The 14,869-nt window shown below is 56.3% G+C and overlaps 1 protein-coding gene across 4 annotated transcripts in view; it reads right to left on the bottom strand.

Moving 5' to 3' along the window:
- Positions 1-2,665: 2,665 nt before the first annotated feature.
- Positions 2,666-14,869, bottom strand: part of DDA1 (DET1 and DDB1 associated 1) — a 17,549-nt gene continuing 5,345 nt past the window's right edge. The window contains exons 1-6 of one of the 4 annotated variants that reach the window (XR_001000013.1): positions 13,923-14,054; positions 9,107-9,187; positions 8,821-8,872; positions 7,564-7,625; positions 4,219-4,400; positions 2,666-3,693 (exon numbers count right to left, since the gene is read on the bottom strand). Coding sequence is in view for 2 of the 4 variants with exons in the window: in XM_011925741.1 (XP_011781131.1) it covers positions 4,290-4,400; positions 7,564-7,625; positions 8,821-8,872; positions 9,107-9,187; positions 13,923-13,925 (309 nt within the window). In the remaining 2 variants the exon portion in view is untranslated. Of the gene's footprint in view, positions 4,401-7,563; positions 7,626-8,820; positions 8,873-9,106; positions 9,188-13,922; positions 14,055-14,869 lie in introns of those variants that run through there. The other 3 variants (XR_001000014.1, XM_011925741.1, XM_011925742.1) reach the window with 3 other exon arrangements.

Below are 14,869 nucleotides of genomic sequence, written 5' to 3'. Positions count from 1 at the left end.
AGCCCCAGCCCCAGCCCCAGCCCCCAGGCTGTGTGCTGGCCCAGTGGCTGGCATTAGCTCTGCCCGCCCTGCCTTCTCTTCTCATATGCAATATCAGTCATTCACAGGGGCGGCCGGTCCCCAAAATGCAAGACGCCTTCAGCCCCCAACGGACCCCAGTATTGGCCAGCGCCCCCCATCTGCCGTTTTCCTTTCCGAATGAAAGGAAACCCATAAAACCAACAGAAAACACACACACACAGAATAGGCGATTATTTATTTGTTTTTAATTTATTTTGTCATATTTTTGTAAAACGGCAGAAATGCAATAAAAACTATATTTCAACAGTGCCCGAGGTCAGAGCAGTGGAAAAGGGAGTAGGGGTGGGGGAGTCTGGGTGGCTGGGGCCTGGATTGAGCACCCCCTCCCCCCATCCTGGTACAGGCTGGCTTGACCCTTGGGGGCCTCCTCCCAAAAACTGGGTCTCGGCCACAGATGGAAAACTCCAGGCTGTGCCGCCTCTGAGACGGCCCAGATTTGGAGGCCAACTTCAGCCCTGGCTTCAGCCACTAGACAAAGGAAGGAATCTCTTAAGTGCTGAAAAGAGGCGGCAATGTGTGCACAGGCCCCAGTCCTGAGTAAGACTCCTTCTCAATGAGGACAGAGTGGTGGTTTGCAAGACGTGCCCCCTTCTGGCACACCCACCTCCTGGAACATTGTCTGGGGAGCCAGAGCCAGTGGGAAGAGCTTGTGGCATGAACATCGGAAGGCACCTGGCACCTGAGCCTCCTGCAGTCCCCGAGTTGCGGTGCTGAGAGAATGGCACATTTAGGTATCCCAGGACACGGAGTGGCATTGGGATGCAGCAGGGATGTCCCACTGTGGGACGGACATCAGACCCAAGTCACTGGGACTCTGTCGTATGACTCAGGAACAGGAATGCGGCCTCTCAGACCCTCAGGTTTGTCAGGAAGAAGAGGACAAATGTGTACACATCCAAAGGCTTAAGGCTCAGAGACCAACGTGGCCATGCAGGAGGGCTGGGCCAGAGGGCCTGGCTGGGGCCAGTGTGAGCAAGGGGCCCTTCGGGAGGCTGTGGAGAAGTCAGAGTTCACTGGAGGCAGGAGAACAGCCTGTGCAAAGGTGGAGAAGGTGGAGGCAGTTTGGGGGAACAGTGGGGTACGGAGCACCCCAAAGGCAGGAGGGGTAGGCAGAGGCTGGCTCAGGGGCCCGGTGTCCTACCACAGGCAGTGGGAGTCACACAGGATGTGTATGCCAGGTGGGGCATGTCCCGACAGATCCAGCGGTTCTAGGGGGAGGCCACAGGGAGGCGAGCTGGGACACAGCCCTGAGACCCCATTGGAGGCAGCTGAGGCAGCGGAGGGGAAGGAGGTGCCTGCCCAGCAGCCCTGCAGACCCATGGGCAGACAGCACAGTCAAGAGAGCCCCCAGCCACTCAAAGCAGAAACTGGGGGCCAGAGAGGTCTAGATAGGCCTAGGGGAAGGGCGGGGGTGCCCCCTGCTCCCACTCTGGCCCCTGGCCTTGGAAGCTGAAGTCCCACCATCTCAGTCATTCACAGACGGACACTGCAGGCCTGCCCAGGTCACATCAACCCTGGGGACTGGGACTCCCCAGCTGGGCTGGGAGCCTCCAGGGCATTCAGCCCAACCCGGCACTACTGACCCGGCACTACTGACCGCGGTCAACTGTGTATTTCCTGATCACCTGCCCTGTGACCACACGGACCCTACAGCACCATCCCTGTGGTGCAGACACTTCCGAGAGCTGGGAGACACAGCTGGGTGGCCGTGCTGTGCCTGGGCCGGGTCAGCCACTCCTTGTGTAGGATGGGAGCCCACCCTGACACTGTCCGTCCTTGGGAGAGATGGGCTGCCCAGGCCCGAGGGTCTATCTGGGGCAGGCAGACCCTCCATAGCCCAGAGTCTCTGCTAGCTCCGTGGCCCAACCCCACACCATCCCAACGCCCTCAGACTCAGCTCTCAAAACCAAGACCTCTGCCAGGCATGGTGGCTCACATCTGTAACCTCAGCACTTTGGTAGGCTGAGGAAGGTAGATGACTTGAGCCCAGGAGTTTGAGACCAGCCTGGGCAACATGGTGAAACCCTGTCTCTATGAAAAAATTTTTAAAAATTAGCCAGGTGCTGGGTGCGGTGGCTCAAGCCTGTAATCCCAGCACTTTAAGAGGCTGAGGATCTGCCAGGCATGGTGGCTCACATCTGTAACCTCAGCACTTTGGTAGGCTGAGGAAGGCAGATGACTTGAGCCCAGGAGTTTGAGACCAGCCTGGGCAACATGGTGAAACCCTGTCTCTATGAAAAAATTTTTAAAAATTAGCCAGGCATGGTGGTGTGCACCTGTAGTCCCAGCTACTGGGGAGGCTGAGGCGAGAAGATCACTTGAGCCCAGGAGTTCTAGGTTGCAGTGAGCCGATCTCACCACTGCACTCCAGCCTGGGAGACACAGCGAGACTCCATCTTAAAAAAAAAAAAAAAAAAGAAATTAGCCAGGCAGTGGGGTGCGGTCCCAGCACTTTGGGAGGCTGAGGCAGGCGAAGCACCTGAGGTCAGGAGTTTGAGACCAGCCTGGCCAACATGGCGAAACGCCATCTCTACTAAAAATAGAAAATTTAGCTGGGTGTAGTGGTGCACGCGTGTAATCCCAGCTACTCGGGAGGCTGAGGTAGGAGAATCGCTTGAACCTGGGAGGCGGAGGTTGTAGTGAGCTGAGATCTCACCACTGCACTCCAGCCTGGGAGACACAGCGAGACTCCATCTTAAAAAAAAAAAAAAAAAATTAGCCAGGCATGGTGGTGTGTGCCTGTGGTCCCAGCTACTTGGAAGGCTGAGGTGGGAGGAATGCTTGAGGTCGAGGCTGCAGTGAGCTGTGACTACACCACTGCACTCCAGCCTGGGCAACAGTGCGAGACCCCAAATCAAAAAAACAAACAAAACAAAACAAAACAAACAAAAGAAAACTAAGACCCCTGGCCCTACCGCCAGTGGGGGTGATAAGGGAAGAACTGGTGTTCCCCCAGCCCCAGGCTTAATGGTCAGGGCCACAAACCTTCTGCCAAGAGCCCGAACACCCCCTACGTACCCAAGTTCAGCCCCAAACCCAGCCCAGCTGGCGGAGGAGGTGTCCCCATGAGCAGCCATGGCACATGCCAACTGCCAGGTGCCGACTTTCTGTACAGCTCCTCTATGACCCAGCAAGGCTGAAGCCACTACCTGGGACAGCAAGACCAGCCAGATGCCATCTGTGCTGTCACCATGGCTCACGGGAGTGGCAGAGGCCGGAGACCCCAGGCCCCCAGGTGAGGCTGGCCGTCTCTGCGGTGGCTGACAGGTGCACTGCCCTGCCCGGCGGTATCCCAGGCAGGGGGCTGACCCTGCTCCATCCTTGGCACCATGGACCGTCTCTCAGGAATGATCTGTCCTTGGGGTCACCTTGACAGGAGAGGCAGAGGGGATGGTCCCGGCAGGTCTTGGCCTTGAACATGGTGGCCTCAGCAAGCCCACGAGAGAATCCAGCCGGTCCCGGAGCCCCTGGCGTGGGGGGCCCTTCTCACTCCTCTTGGTGACAACAGGGATGACTCCCAGGGGCTCCGTCCTCTGCAGCCAAGGTGTGTGGAGCAAAGACGCGAGGTCAAGTAGGAAAGACCCTTTTATTGGGGTGGACACGGAGCACGCACTAGTCCATGATAAAAATAAAATGACTCAAGAGAAAGATCCCAAGGGCCGACTTCTCCCCGACGTGCGCACACACTGAGTGAGGTCTGGGCATGGGAGAGGTCCAGGTAGAGCGTGGGACAAGACCGAGTCTCAAGGGCCTGGACCGGTGTTGGGGGGAGAAGGCCACTCGGCTGTCCTGGTGGGTCGGCCGCCCCAGGCCTGCCCTTGTTGCCCAGCCACAGTAAAGCCCCCGCTAGAGACCCTCACAGACACACTCTGGTTCTCTGGAGAACTGGGGGCAGGAGTCGGGGAACTGGCCCGGTGGAAGGCGGGGGTCAGGGGGACAATGTTGTGTTTTTTCTAAAAAGCATCTACCAACATCACACTACTGGGTCTGATGTCCCCTTTAACCAACGCTTGATACAGGTTACAGCATAAATAAAAACTCAAGGAAAATAAATACATCGGCTCCTATGAGGTTGGAAGTGGTGTGGACGCAGGGTGTGGATGGGCCGGCAGGGAGGCGGGCGGGTGGGGTGCTTACACATGGCGGGCAGGCGGGTGGGCGACCGAGGAGCAGACCTGGCAGGAGGCGCCTGTGTGGGGTTGAGAGTCTTAAGTGTCCTCGTGCATGTCTGGGCTGTCGGTTCGCGCCACCTTGCGGGGAGGTGCGGAGCTCTCGCCTTCCAGCTCCACTTGCTCCTGGTCTCTCTTCTTGGCAGCGTTCTAGGGGACAGGGGAAAGAGAGTGGCTGTGAGTCACTTTTTTCGGACAGGCTCTCGCTGGAGTGCAATGGTATGATCATTGCTCACTGTAGCCTCAACCTTCCGGGCTCAAGCAATCCTCCCAGCTCAGCCTCTGGAGTAGCTAGGAGTACAGGCACGCAGCACCACGCTTCATATTTTTACTTTTGGTAGACATGGGGGTCTCACTATGTTGCCCAGCCGGAGGCTGTGAGTCTTCACATGGGTGAAGCTCCCAGAGTCCTAATGCCAGCCCAGGCCCCTGCAACAGCATCACAGAGGTTAAGCCTGGAGTACAGTAGGGGGTTTTGGGGTCCCTGGCTGGGCAGTCCCTCCTACCACCAGGACCTGCCCTGCTAAGCCCTGCCCAGAGCACTTCCTGGACCCACGGCTGGTGATAGACAGGTGCTTCCTGGGCACCCGGAGGAGTCACCCCCAGCACGTGCAATGACACACAGGGCTAGTTTCTCAAGCACTCAGAGGAGTGATCCACCCAGCCTGGGAATAAAGGGCCTTTGGAAGCCACTGGGGATGCCGCACATCAACGCAACAGAGAAGCACATGTCTCCTTCTCCACTGTGGAAACCAAGGCCTGGAAGCAGGAGAAGGGGTGGGGTGGGCCCAGCAGCTTGGATTTTCGGCAGCAGTCACTTTGTCACAGAGTCCCCCCACCTTCCAACTTTGCCCAGGGTAGGTAGCCACCCACTGTTCAATGTTAAGTAAAAAAAGCAAACTTGCCAGGTGCCTGTAATCCCAGCTACTCTGGAGGCTGAGGCAGGAGAACTGCTTGAACCTGGGAGGCGGAGGTTGCAGTGAGCTGAGATTGCAGCACTGCACTCCAGCCTGGACAACAGAGAGACTCCGTCTCCAAAAAGAAAAAAAGAAAAAGAAAAAAAAAGAGGGCCGGGTGCAGTGGCACTTTGGGAGGCCGAGGCAGGTAGATCACTTGAAGTCAGGAGTTCAAGACTAAAAACACAAAATCTACTAAATCTACTAAAAATACAAAAATTAGGCCAGGCATGGTGGCTCACGCCTGTAATCCCAGCCTACTTTGGGAAGCCAAGGCGGGCGGATCACCTAAAGTCAGGAGTTCAAGACCAGCCTGACCAACATGGAGAAACTTCGTCTCTATTAAAAACACAAAATTAGTCAGGCATGGTGGTGCATGCTTGTAATCCCAGCTACTCGGGAGGCTGAGGCAGAATCGCTTGAACCTAGGAAGCGGAGATTACAGTGAGCCAAGATCGCACCATTGCACACCAGCCTGGGCAACAAGACCAAAACTCCATCTCAAAAAAAAAATAATGATAAAATAAATTAGCCAGGCATGGTGGTACGTGCCTGTAATCCCAGCTACTCGGGAGTCTGAGGCAGGAGAATTGCTTCAACCCGGGAGGTGGAGCCTGGGAGGAGGAGGTTGCAGTGAGCTGAGAACATGCCACTGCACTCCAGCCTGGGCGACAGAACAAGACCTCATCTCAAAAACAAACAAACAAAAACAAAAACAAAAGAAAAAGAGGAAAAAATGTCCCGTGTGCAGAGGCAGCCACTGGGAAGGGAGCTGGGGCACCAGAAGCGGCGGGGAGATGGCTCTTCACTGCAACTACACCCTCTCATTTCCACTTTTTAGAGACAGGGTCTGGCTTTGTTGCCCAGGCTGGAGTGCAAAGGCACAATCATGGCTCACTGCAGTCTCAACCTCCTGGGCTCAAGTGATCCTCCCACCTCAGCCTCCTGAATAGCTGGGATAACAGGAACATGCCACAGCCAGCTAATTTTTTTTTTCTTTTTTTTTTTTAGTGATGGGGTTTTGCTATGTTGCCTAGGCTGGTCTCAAACTCCTGGCCTCAAGCCATCCGCTCGCCTCGGCCTCTCAAGCAGTTCGGGGTGTGAATCACCACACCCAGCCACACTCTCTCAAGTTGCCTAGATTTTTTTTTTTTTTTTTTTTGAGACCGCCAGGCTGCAGTGCAGTGGCATGATCTCGGCTCACCGCAATCTCTGCTTCCCAGGTTCAAGCAATTCTTCTGCCTTGGCCTCCAGAGTAGCTGGGATTACAGGCGCACGCTGCCATGCCCGGCTAATTTTTGTATTATTAGTAGAGACATGGTTTGAGACGGGGTTTCACCATGTTGGCCAGGCTGGTCTTGAACTTCTGACTTCGTGATCCGCCTGCCTAAGCCTCCCAAAGCGCTGGAATTACATGCATGAGCCACCACACCCGGTTCAGATTTTTAATCATGTGTACACACTTCACCATTCAGAAAAGATTCTTTTTTTTTTTTGAGATGGAGTCTGGCTCTGTCACCCACGCCGGAATGCAGGGGTCCGATCTCGGCTCACTGCAAGCTCCGCCTCCCAGGCTCAAGACATTCTTCTGCATCAGCCTCCCGAGTAGCTGGAACTACAGGCGCCCACCACCACGCCCGGCTAATCTTTTTTGTATTTTTTAGTAGAGACAGGGTTTCACCGTGTTAGCCAGGATGGTCTCCATCTCCTGACCTCGTGATCTGCCCACCTCGGCCTCCTAAAGTGCTGGGATTACAGGCGTGAGCCACTATGCCCAGCCTTTTTTTTTTTTTTTTTGAGAGTCTTGCTCTGTCATCAGGCTGGAGTGCAGTGGCGCGATCTCAGTTCACTGCAACCTCTGATTCTCCTGCGTCAGCCTCCGGAGTAGCTGGGATTACAGTCACGTGCCACCACACCCAGCTAATTTTTGTATTTTTGGTAGAGACGGATTTCCCCATGTTAGCCAGGATGGTCTTGATCTCCTGATCTCGTGATCCACCCGCCTCAGCCTTCCAAAGTGCTGGGATTACAGGTATGAGTCACCATGCCCAGCCTCAGAAAAGATTCTATCTAGTTCATACCAATACAGTCTACCTAATGCCAGGGCCATAGAAAGCCGGGCCTGGTGGGTGGTGGGCCTGGCCTCCAGCCTGCTGAGCACTGGTGTCCTGCAGCCTCTGCACAGCGGTTCCCTCCATTGGAACGCTCTTCCCGCTCCTGGATCGCCCAGGGCACTCCTACCCAGCCCTCAAGGCCCTACTCCAGTCACTAGAGCCCTTCCTGTGCTCAGAAGCCCCTGCCAGGCATCCCATCTCTGTACACCCACAATCCCCGCACGGGAGCCCTGCGGGCCTCACCTTTTTGTCCCATTGCTGATGCAGGTAGCGCAGAAGGATGTTTGTCTTTTCTGTCACGATGACTAAGGAGGAAAGACAGAGAAAGTCGCAGATGCGTCCCCTCCCCGGGCTCCTCCCCTGACACTGCCCTGGGAGGTCTTTTTGGGGCTGGAACTCAGTATCCCCAACTCCGGAGATCTCCAAAAGTCCCATGTTTTTGCTTCTGAGCACACACGCAGCCACTCCCAGCAGCCTGAGCCAGCTGCTTTCAGGGTCCCCGCTCCCTGCAAGGGATTCCATCCTTGGATGGGGAACCAAGCCCAGCCACCGAGACTCTTGTGCCTATGTTTCTCCCGGGCTGACTAGGAGCACATACCGCATATCTGTGCCCAGTGACCACACAGCCCCACCCCACAGGCTCCAGATGGATCAATGCTTTAAGAGCAGGGTCTCACTCTGTCACCCAGGCTGGAATAATCATAGCTCACTGCAGCCTGGAGCTTCTGGGCTCAAATGATTTTCCCACCTGGGACTATAGACGCACGCCACAACGCCTGGCTAATATATATATATATATATATATATGTGGTTTTTGGTGAAACAGGGTCTCACTATGTTGCTCAGGCTGGTCTCAAACTCCTGGCCTCAAGCAATCCTCCGGCCTCGGCCTCTCAAAGTGCTGGAATTACAGGCAGGAGCCACCCTACCTGGTGTGGAGTCTTTTTGAACAGTTAAACTAAGACAGCAGGACCAAGTCCTCCTGCGCTGTAGGCCCCTCCAGCTGGACCCCCTTCCTGTCACTTTCACCCAGGCCTGGCTGGATCCCCAGCCCAGGCTCCTGTAGCCCTCTGCTGCCTCCCTGCCCAATAGTACTTGTCTTAGAACCAGAGTTCTCACTTGCCCTCATCTGACAAGGAGGGGAAGGGGCCAGTGAGTGGCAGATGAGGGACAACTTGGGGGCCCCTTTGGGCTGGCTGTGGATCCCAGTGTGTCCCAATCAGGAGATGTCTGGGGAAAGCCAGGTTTCTGGCTGTCCCCAGGTGCTGGGAGTGGACAGGCATCCATGTGTGCATCCCCAGGCTGAAGCCCCCACGGTCCCCCTCCTGTACCTCCCTGGAGGCCTTCCCCGACCTAACTGGATTCAGTAGCCAGCGTGTGAACCCGAGCCAAGTCTATGGCCTGGGCCGGGGTGGAAGATAACCTCCTCATGACACTCTGCGGTCACCAAACCCCGCCCCTCAGCAGCCAGAATGGGACAGACCGACAGCAGCCACTTACTCTGTTCAGACGGGTACTCTCGGGTGGGCAGGTAGACTGAGGGCCGTCGGTTCTGCAGGAGGGTTGGGAAGGGGTAGGTTAGGAGAGTGCATGGGCCTGGGGTCTCCTCATCCCTCTACTCGGCACCCACCCTTCAGTGCAGATTGGAAGACACTCAAAAATGTGGATGGGGCTGGGCTTGAAGATCAGCCTCTGTTCCAGCCAAGACCCCAGTCGGGGGACACAAGCCACCCCCAGGCCCCCTGGAAGTGCCCAATCCCTCTCAGCCCCAGGAACACGCACTCACCGAGGCTTTGCACACGGAGTCCGCGTGAAATCGACTAAAATTGCTTTTGTTGTAGACAGGCAGTCCTTTCAAAAAATCTGCCTAGAAGACATGGAAGATGGTACATGAGAAAATAGGCAACGGGCCGGCTCATCCCTGAAGCACCTGCACGGTGCATCCCTTCTTCCCGCTGCTCTTTGTAGTTCAAGTTTTCCAAAACACACCCTTGAGCTGGCTGCTGGGTACACTGCCGGGCCCAGAGAAAAGTAACCAAGCCAGGCTATGTGCATGTCCTCCGGGGGGTCCTTACGACAGCCCCTAACTAGGTAAGAGGTGGGGAAATTGAGGCTGCAAGAGAACACGCCACTGGTTAAAAGTCACACCGCAGCAGGCTCACACCTGTAATCCCAGCACTTTGGGAGGCCAAGGCAGGCAGATCATCTGCGGTCAGGAGTTTGAGACTAGCCTGGTCAACATGGCGAAACCTCATCTCTACTAAAAATATAAAAATTAGCCGGGCGGGGTGGTGCGCGCCTATGATCCCAGCTACTCGGGAGGCTGAGGCTGGGGAATCACTCGAACTTGGGAGGCAGAGGTTGCAGTGAGTCGAGATCGTGCCACTGCACTCCAGCCTGGGCGACAGAACCAGACTCTGTCTACAAAAAAAAAAAAGTCATTTTCTTTTTTTTTCTTGAGACGGAGTCTTGCTCTGTCGCCCAGGCTGGTGTGCAGTGGCACGATCTCGACTCACTGCAAGCTCCGCTTCCTGGGTTCACGCCATTCTCCTGCCTTAGCCTCTCATGTAACTGGGACTACAGGCACCTGCCACCGTGCCCGGCTAATTTTTTTTTGTATTTTTAGTAGAGACGGGGTTTCACCGTGTTAGCCAGGATGGTCTCGATATCCTGACCTCGTGATCCGCCCGTCTCAGCCTCCCAAAGTGCTGGGATTATAGGCTTGAGCCACCGCGCCCGGCCAAAAAAGTCATTTTCAATCCAACCCTGTGAGTGACGTCTGGAGTGGGCCAGTGGCGGGACTGTCTGCTGTGAGTCTCACCACAAGGCTTGCCCGAAACAGGGCCCTCCTGAGCTCATTATGTATGATCTCCTGACCCAACGAGGCAGGAGGTAGTGTCTCCCTATCAAAGCCAAGGACACCGAGGCAGAGAGGTCACCCAGTCTCAGTCAGAAAACCAGGGGATGATTTGAACCCACATGTACCCCACCTCGGATTCGAAGCTCCTTCTCTTCATCATACACCTGAAAAGCAAGGGCTGGAGCCCCTGCAGGCTACAGAGCTGGGAGGGAGGACCATCCCCTGATTCCTGAGGCCCAAGAGAGCTGCCCTGGGAGAAGCTGCTGTTCAGACAATTTCCCACCACCCTCTGGGACAGGCAGGAGTCGCAGTGTCCCCAATTCTATGACATCTGGCCCCTCGTCTGCTGGTCCCTCTCGAGAAGCCGGAAAGTGGCTGGGTGGGCCTCCCCCTCCCACCCGGGAGGCAGCCGTCACATCTGGATGACCTACTGCCCCCGGACCAGTTCAAAGTCCCTCAAACCTGCCTCCCCTCCCACCCTAGGATGCCAGCCTCAGCTCAGCCCCTGGCTGTGGGGCCAGCTTTATTCATTCAGCAAGTTCTGGGGCCCTAGCAGGCACCAGGGCACTGGACTGAGCCATCATGGACACGCACCTGGCCTTGGGATGGTGTGCTGCAAAGAGCTGCACAGTGGACGGGAAGTGGCTGCAGGAAAGGGTGCCTTGAGGGCACAGTGTGAGGTGCAAGGCAGAGCTCCGGCCCACTTGGGGGATAAGGGAGGGCTGCCCAGACGCAGGGATGGAGGCACTGAGACCTGAAGGGTGGGGAGGGGTCCCTGTCCACCTTCGAAGCCCTGGCCCAGCTTGCCTCTGCTGGACTCCCATCACACACACCCTCTGCCACACACACCCTCTAGGAATGCCCCTCATGTCTCCATGTGGCAAATACCTGCTAACCTCCCCACCAGCTCCAACCCCCTCCCTGGCCCCTTTGCTCCCCCGACACTTCGGGAGCCTCTCCCAGAGCCTCCCTCACACCCCAGCGAGGTCATCTGTTTACACATCCACCTCCCTGGCTGGACTGGTACCTCCCTGAGGGCAGAGGACAGGACAGGGTTGACTCAACCCTAGCCAGGCTCGCATGGGGCCCAGTGGCTGAGTGGCGAGAGCTACAGGTACCCTGGGTTTTCTGCTCTCAATCCTGGCTCAGCCTGTCCCTGGTTGTGTGACCTGGGACAAAGGACCTCCCAGCCTCTGGGCCTCCCTGTGAAGAGAGGCATTCCAACAAAGCCACCTCCCAGGGTTACTCTGAGTCATAAGACAACAAGGGGAATGCTTTGCACGGAGCTCCCTTGGGGGCAGCCTTTAGGATCAACGTATCTGCGCTGGACAAATGAATGAAGGCAGCGTACGTGCAGCCTTCCTGTCATGCTAAGCTGGAAAACAAGACCTCGAGACATGGCGGGCAGGGGGTGGGGGAAACCTCATCTCAGCCAGACAAATGCCAGCCACGGCTGGGCCCTGGAGCCATCCATTACCTCAGCAGACACACACTGGGCACCTGTGTGCCCGTCCCACTGCAGGTAGCCTGCCAGAGACCCAACAAAGAGATGAGGAAGAGAAGCGGTGCGCTGACAGCAAGGAATTGGGGAACCCCCAAATTCAGGAAGGGCCTCCATCACAAGAGGAAGAGTGTTCTGAGCAGAAAGAGCAGCACGTGTAAAGGCCCTGAGGTGGCAGGAACCTGGAGTGTGAAGAAGTGAAAACAAGGCCAGGGTGGCTGAAGCTCAGAGTGGAGAAGAGACTGGAGATAAGGTCATAGAGGTCGCCAGGGGCCTCAGGGTGAGGAGGGGAGCCGCCAGGGTCCCTGGAGCATTTTATCGGCTAGAAAGTGGTATCATTTGATGCACATCTTTAAAAGCTCCTTCTGGCCAGGCACAGCGGCTCACACCTGTAATCCCAGCACTTTGGGAGGCCGAAGTGGGTGGATCACAAGATCAGGAGTTCAAGACCAGCCTGGTCAATACGGTGAAACCCAGTCTCTACTAAAAATACAAAAATTAGGCGGGCATGGTGGTAAGTGCCTGTAGTCTCAGCTACTAGGGAGGCTGAGGCAGGAGAATGGCTTGAACACGGGAGGCGGAGGTTGCAGTGAGCCGAGATTATGCCACTGCATTCCAGGATGGGCGACAGAGCAAGAAAGACTCCATCTCAATCTAAAAAAAAAAAAAAAAAAAAAAAAAAACCCAGCTCCTTCTCAGGCCCCATGCAGTGCCTCACACCTGTAATGCCAGTACTTTGGGAGGCTGAGGCAGGATCACTTGAGCCCAAGAGTTCGAGACCAGCCTGGGCAACATAGGGAGTCCCCATCTCTCCAAAAAGTACAAAAATGAGCTAGGTGGGAGGATCTCTTGAGCCTGGGAAGTGGAGACTGCAGTGGGCTGCGATCACACACTGCACTCCAGCCTAGGCGCCAGAATGAGACCCTGCCTCTGATAAAAAAAAAAAGCTCCTTCTGGTTCAGGTGAATTATGAACTGCCAAAGGGGTGAGAGCAAGGCTAGGAGACCAGGGAAGAAGCTGAGACAGGTATGCAGGTGGAAGGTGGCAGTACCTGCAACAGGGTGTGAAGCCATGGATGAATTCAGGTGTTTTCTGAAGGCAGAGCCAATCTAATCCACTCATGATTGGCCGTAGGGATGAGACTGTACCAAGGTGTCAAGGATAACACCCAGGCTTGGGGGCCCCCACACTAGGAACCCACCTTCCCATTTTCTTCCTGAAAGGGAGTCTTCCTTTCATCCCCACCACATCCCAAGGACTGTGGACTGTGGGCTGGGAGTCTGGGTCAGGGAACAAAGGAGCCTCGATGTATCTTGACCAAGCTTTCCAACACTCTTCCCAGCCCTGAGGATGCTAATTAGTGGGGGTTGGGGAGAGGCTTTAGCTCCACTCTGAGGGTGGGTCACCATCCCACTTTTCAGGTGGGGAGACTGAACCCCGAAGAACCACCAGACCCAAATTCCAGGATGACTGAGGAATCCGGAAGGAATTTCCACGTTCCAACAGCCAGGTGGGGACCATCCACACTTCATGACGAGGGGACAACTAGAAGAGAACGTCACTGGCCTCGAGTCACCCAGCTCATCTGTTCAGCATTCACTATCCTAAGTCCTTTACGACGTCAGTTACCTAAATTGTCACCACCCTAAGAGGTTCAGACTACTGCTACCCTCATTTGACAGGGACAACCCATGTGGATGGGAGATAAAAGTTGTTCATTCTTAGGGGCGGGTAAGGGCCCAGAATGGCGGAGGTGGGGTCAGGGCCTGGGGGACCGGGACAGTCGGCGATGTCGCACTTCCTTTGGCGACAAAGCCCCGCATATCACGGTGCCAAGCCCCCTCCCCCTCCCCGGGACCCAGGCCGGCCTCCCAAATTCTCCTGAACTGAAGAGATCCAGGCCCAGCGCGCTGAGGACGAGGCCAGACCAGGGGGTCTTACGGGACCCCATCCCCACCCCGGACGATTTCCGAGGGGGAGCCGCAACCCGGAAATGAATGAGTTGTCAGGGCCTGGCATCCTGGATGGGGTCAGGGGTCGGAGAAGGAGTGGCAGTGGGATCATCAGGAAGCTCTCGGTAGGGTCCGGGGGTCGAAGGTCACAGGTGAGTGGGAGGGGCGGGCCAAGCCTGAGGGGGCCGGGCAGGGCGGAGAGGGGCCTAGGGGGATACTAGAGATGGGTGGGACTACGACGCCATTTTGTCGAGCGGAGGGGGAGTAGAGGCCTGGAGGCCATACTCACCATCTTCTGTTTCCTCCGTCGCCGCCTCGGCCGCCGCCTCAGCCTCCACCGCCGCCACCACAGCCGCCTTCTAAGCCGCCGCCTCACAGTAACTTCCAGCCACGGCACAGCCCACACTGATGGCGCCACCACACCCCGTCATTGGTGCGCACTCTAGCCCCGCCCCCACATATGAGCGCTTTGCACGCTCCCATTGGCCGCATCCAGCTAACTCATGCGCCCATTGGTTGCCACGCCTCCTCCCATGTGGTCAAGTTCGGTTGAAGAAGCAAAGCCCCGCCCGGTACTTGGAAGCAATGGAAAGTGAGATTCGGAAGTGGGCGGAGGCCTCGGCCGCGAAGTCTCTTGGGAGTTGTAGTTTATAACTCCGCGAGTCTCTCCAGAGCTTTTGTGTGTGTTTTTAAGATGAGGGTGGCTCATGCCTATAATCCTAGCAGTTTGGGAGGTCGAGGAGGGTGGATCGCCTGAGGTCAGGAGTTCGAGACCAGCCTGGCTAACATGGTGAAACCCCATCTCTGCGCCTGTAAGCCCAGCTACTCGGGAGGCTGAGGCAGGAGAATCCCTTGAACCCGGTAGGCGGAGGTTGCAGTGAGCCGAGATCGCGCCATTGCACTCCAGCCTGGGCAACAAGAGCGAAAATCAGTCTCAAAAAAAAGAAAAAGAAAAAAAATGAAAGGTCGGCTGGGCGCAGTGGCTCACGCCTGTAATCCCAGCACTTTGGGAGGCGGAGGCGGGCGGATCACGAGGTCAGACGATTGAGACCGTCCTGGCTAACACGGTGAAACCCCGTCTCTACTAAAAATACAAAAAATTAGCCAAGCGAGGTGGCGGGCGGCTGTAGTCCCAGCTACTCGGGAGGCTGAGGCAGGAGAATGGGGTGAACCCGGGAGGCAGAGTTTGTAGTGAGCCGAGATCGCGCCACTGCACTCCAGCCTGGGCAACAGAGC

Source organism: Colobus angolensis, unplaced genomic scaffold (assembly GCF_000951035.1).
Source record: "Colobus angolensis palliatus isolate OR3802 unplaced genomic scaffold, Cang.pa_1.0 Scaffold66, whole genome shotgun sequence".
Taxonomy (NCBI): domain Eukaryota; kingdom Metazoa; phylum Chordata; class Mammalia; order Primates; family Cercopithecidae; genus Colobus; species Colobus angolensis.
The sequence above is the reverse complement of the archived record's forward strand: the minus strand, read 5'-3'. Positions and strand labels throughout refer to the sequence as shown.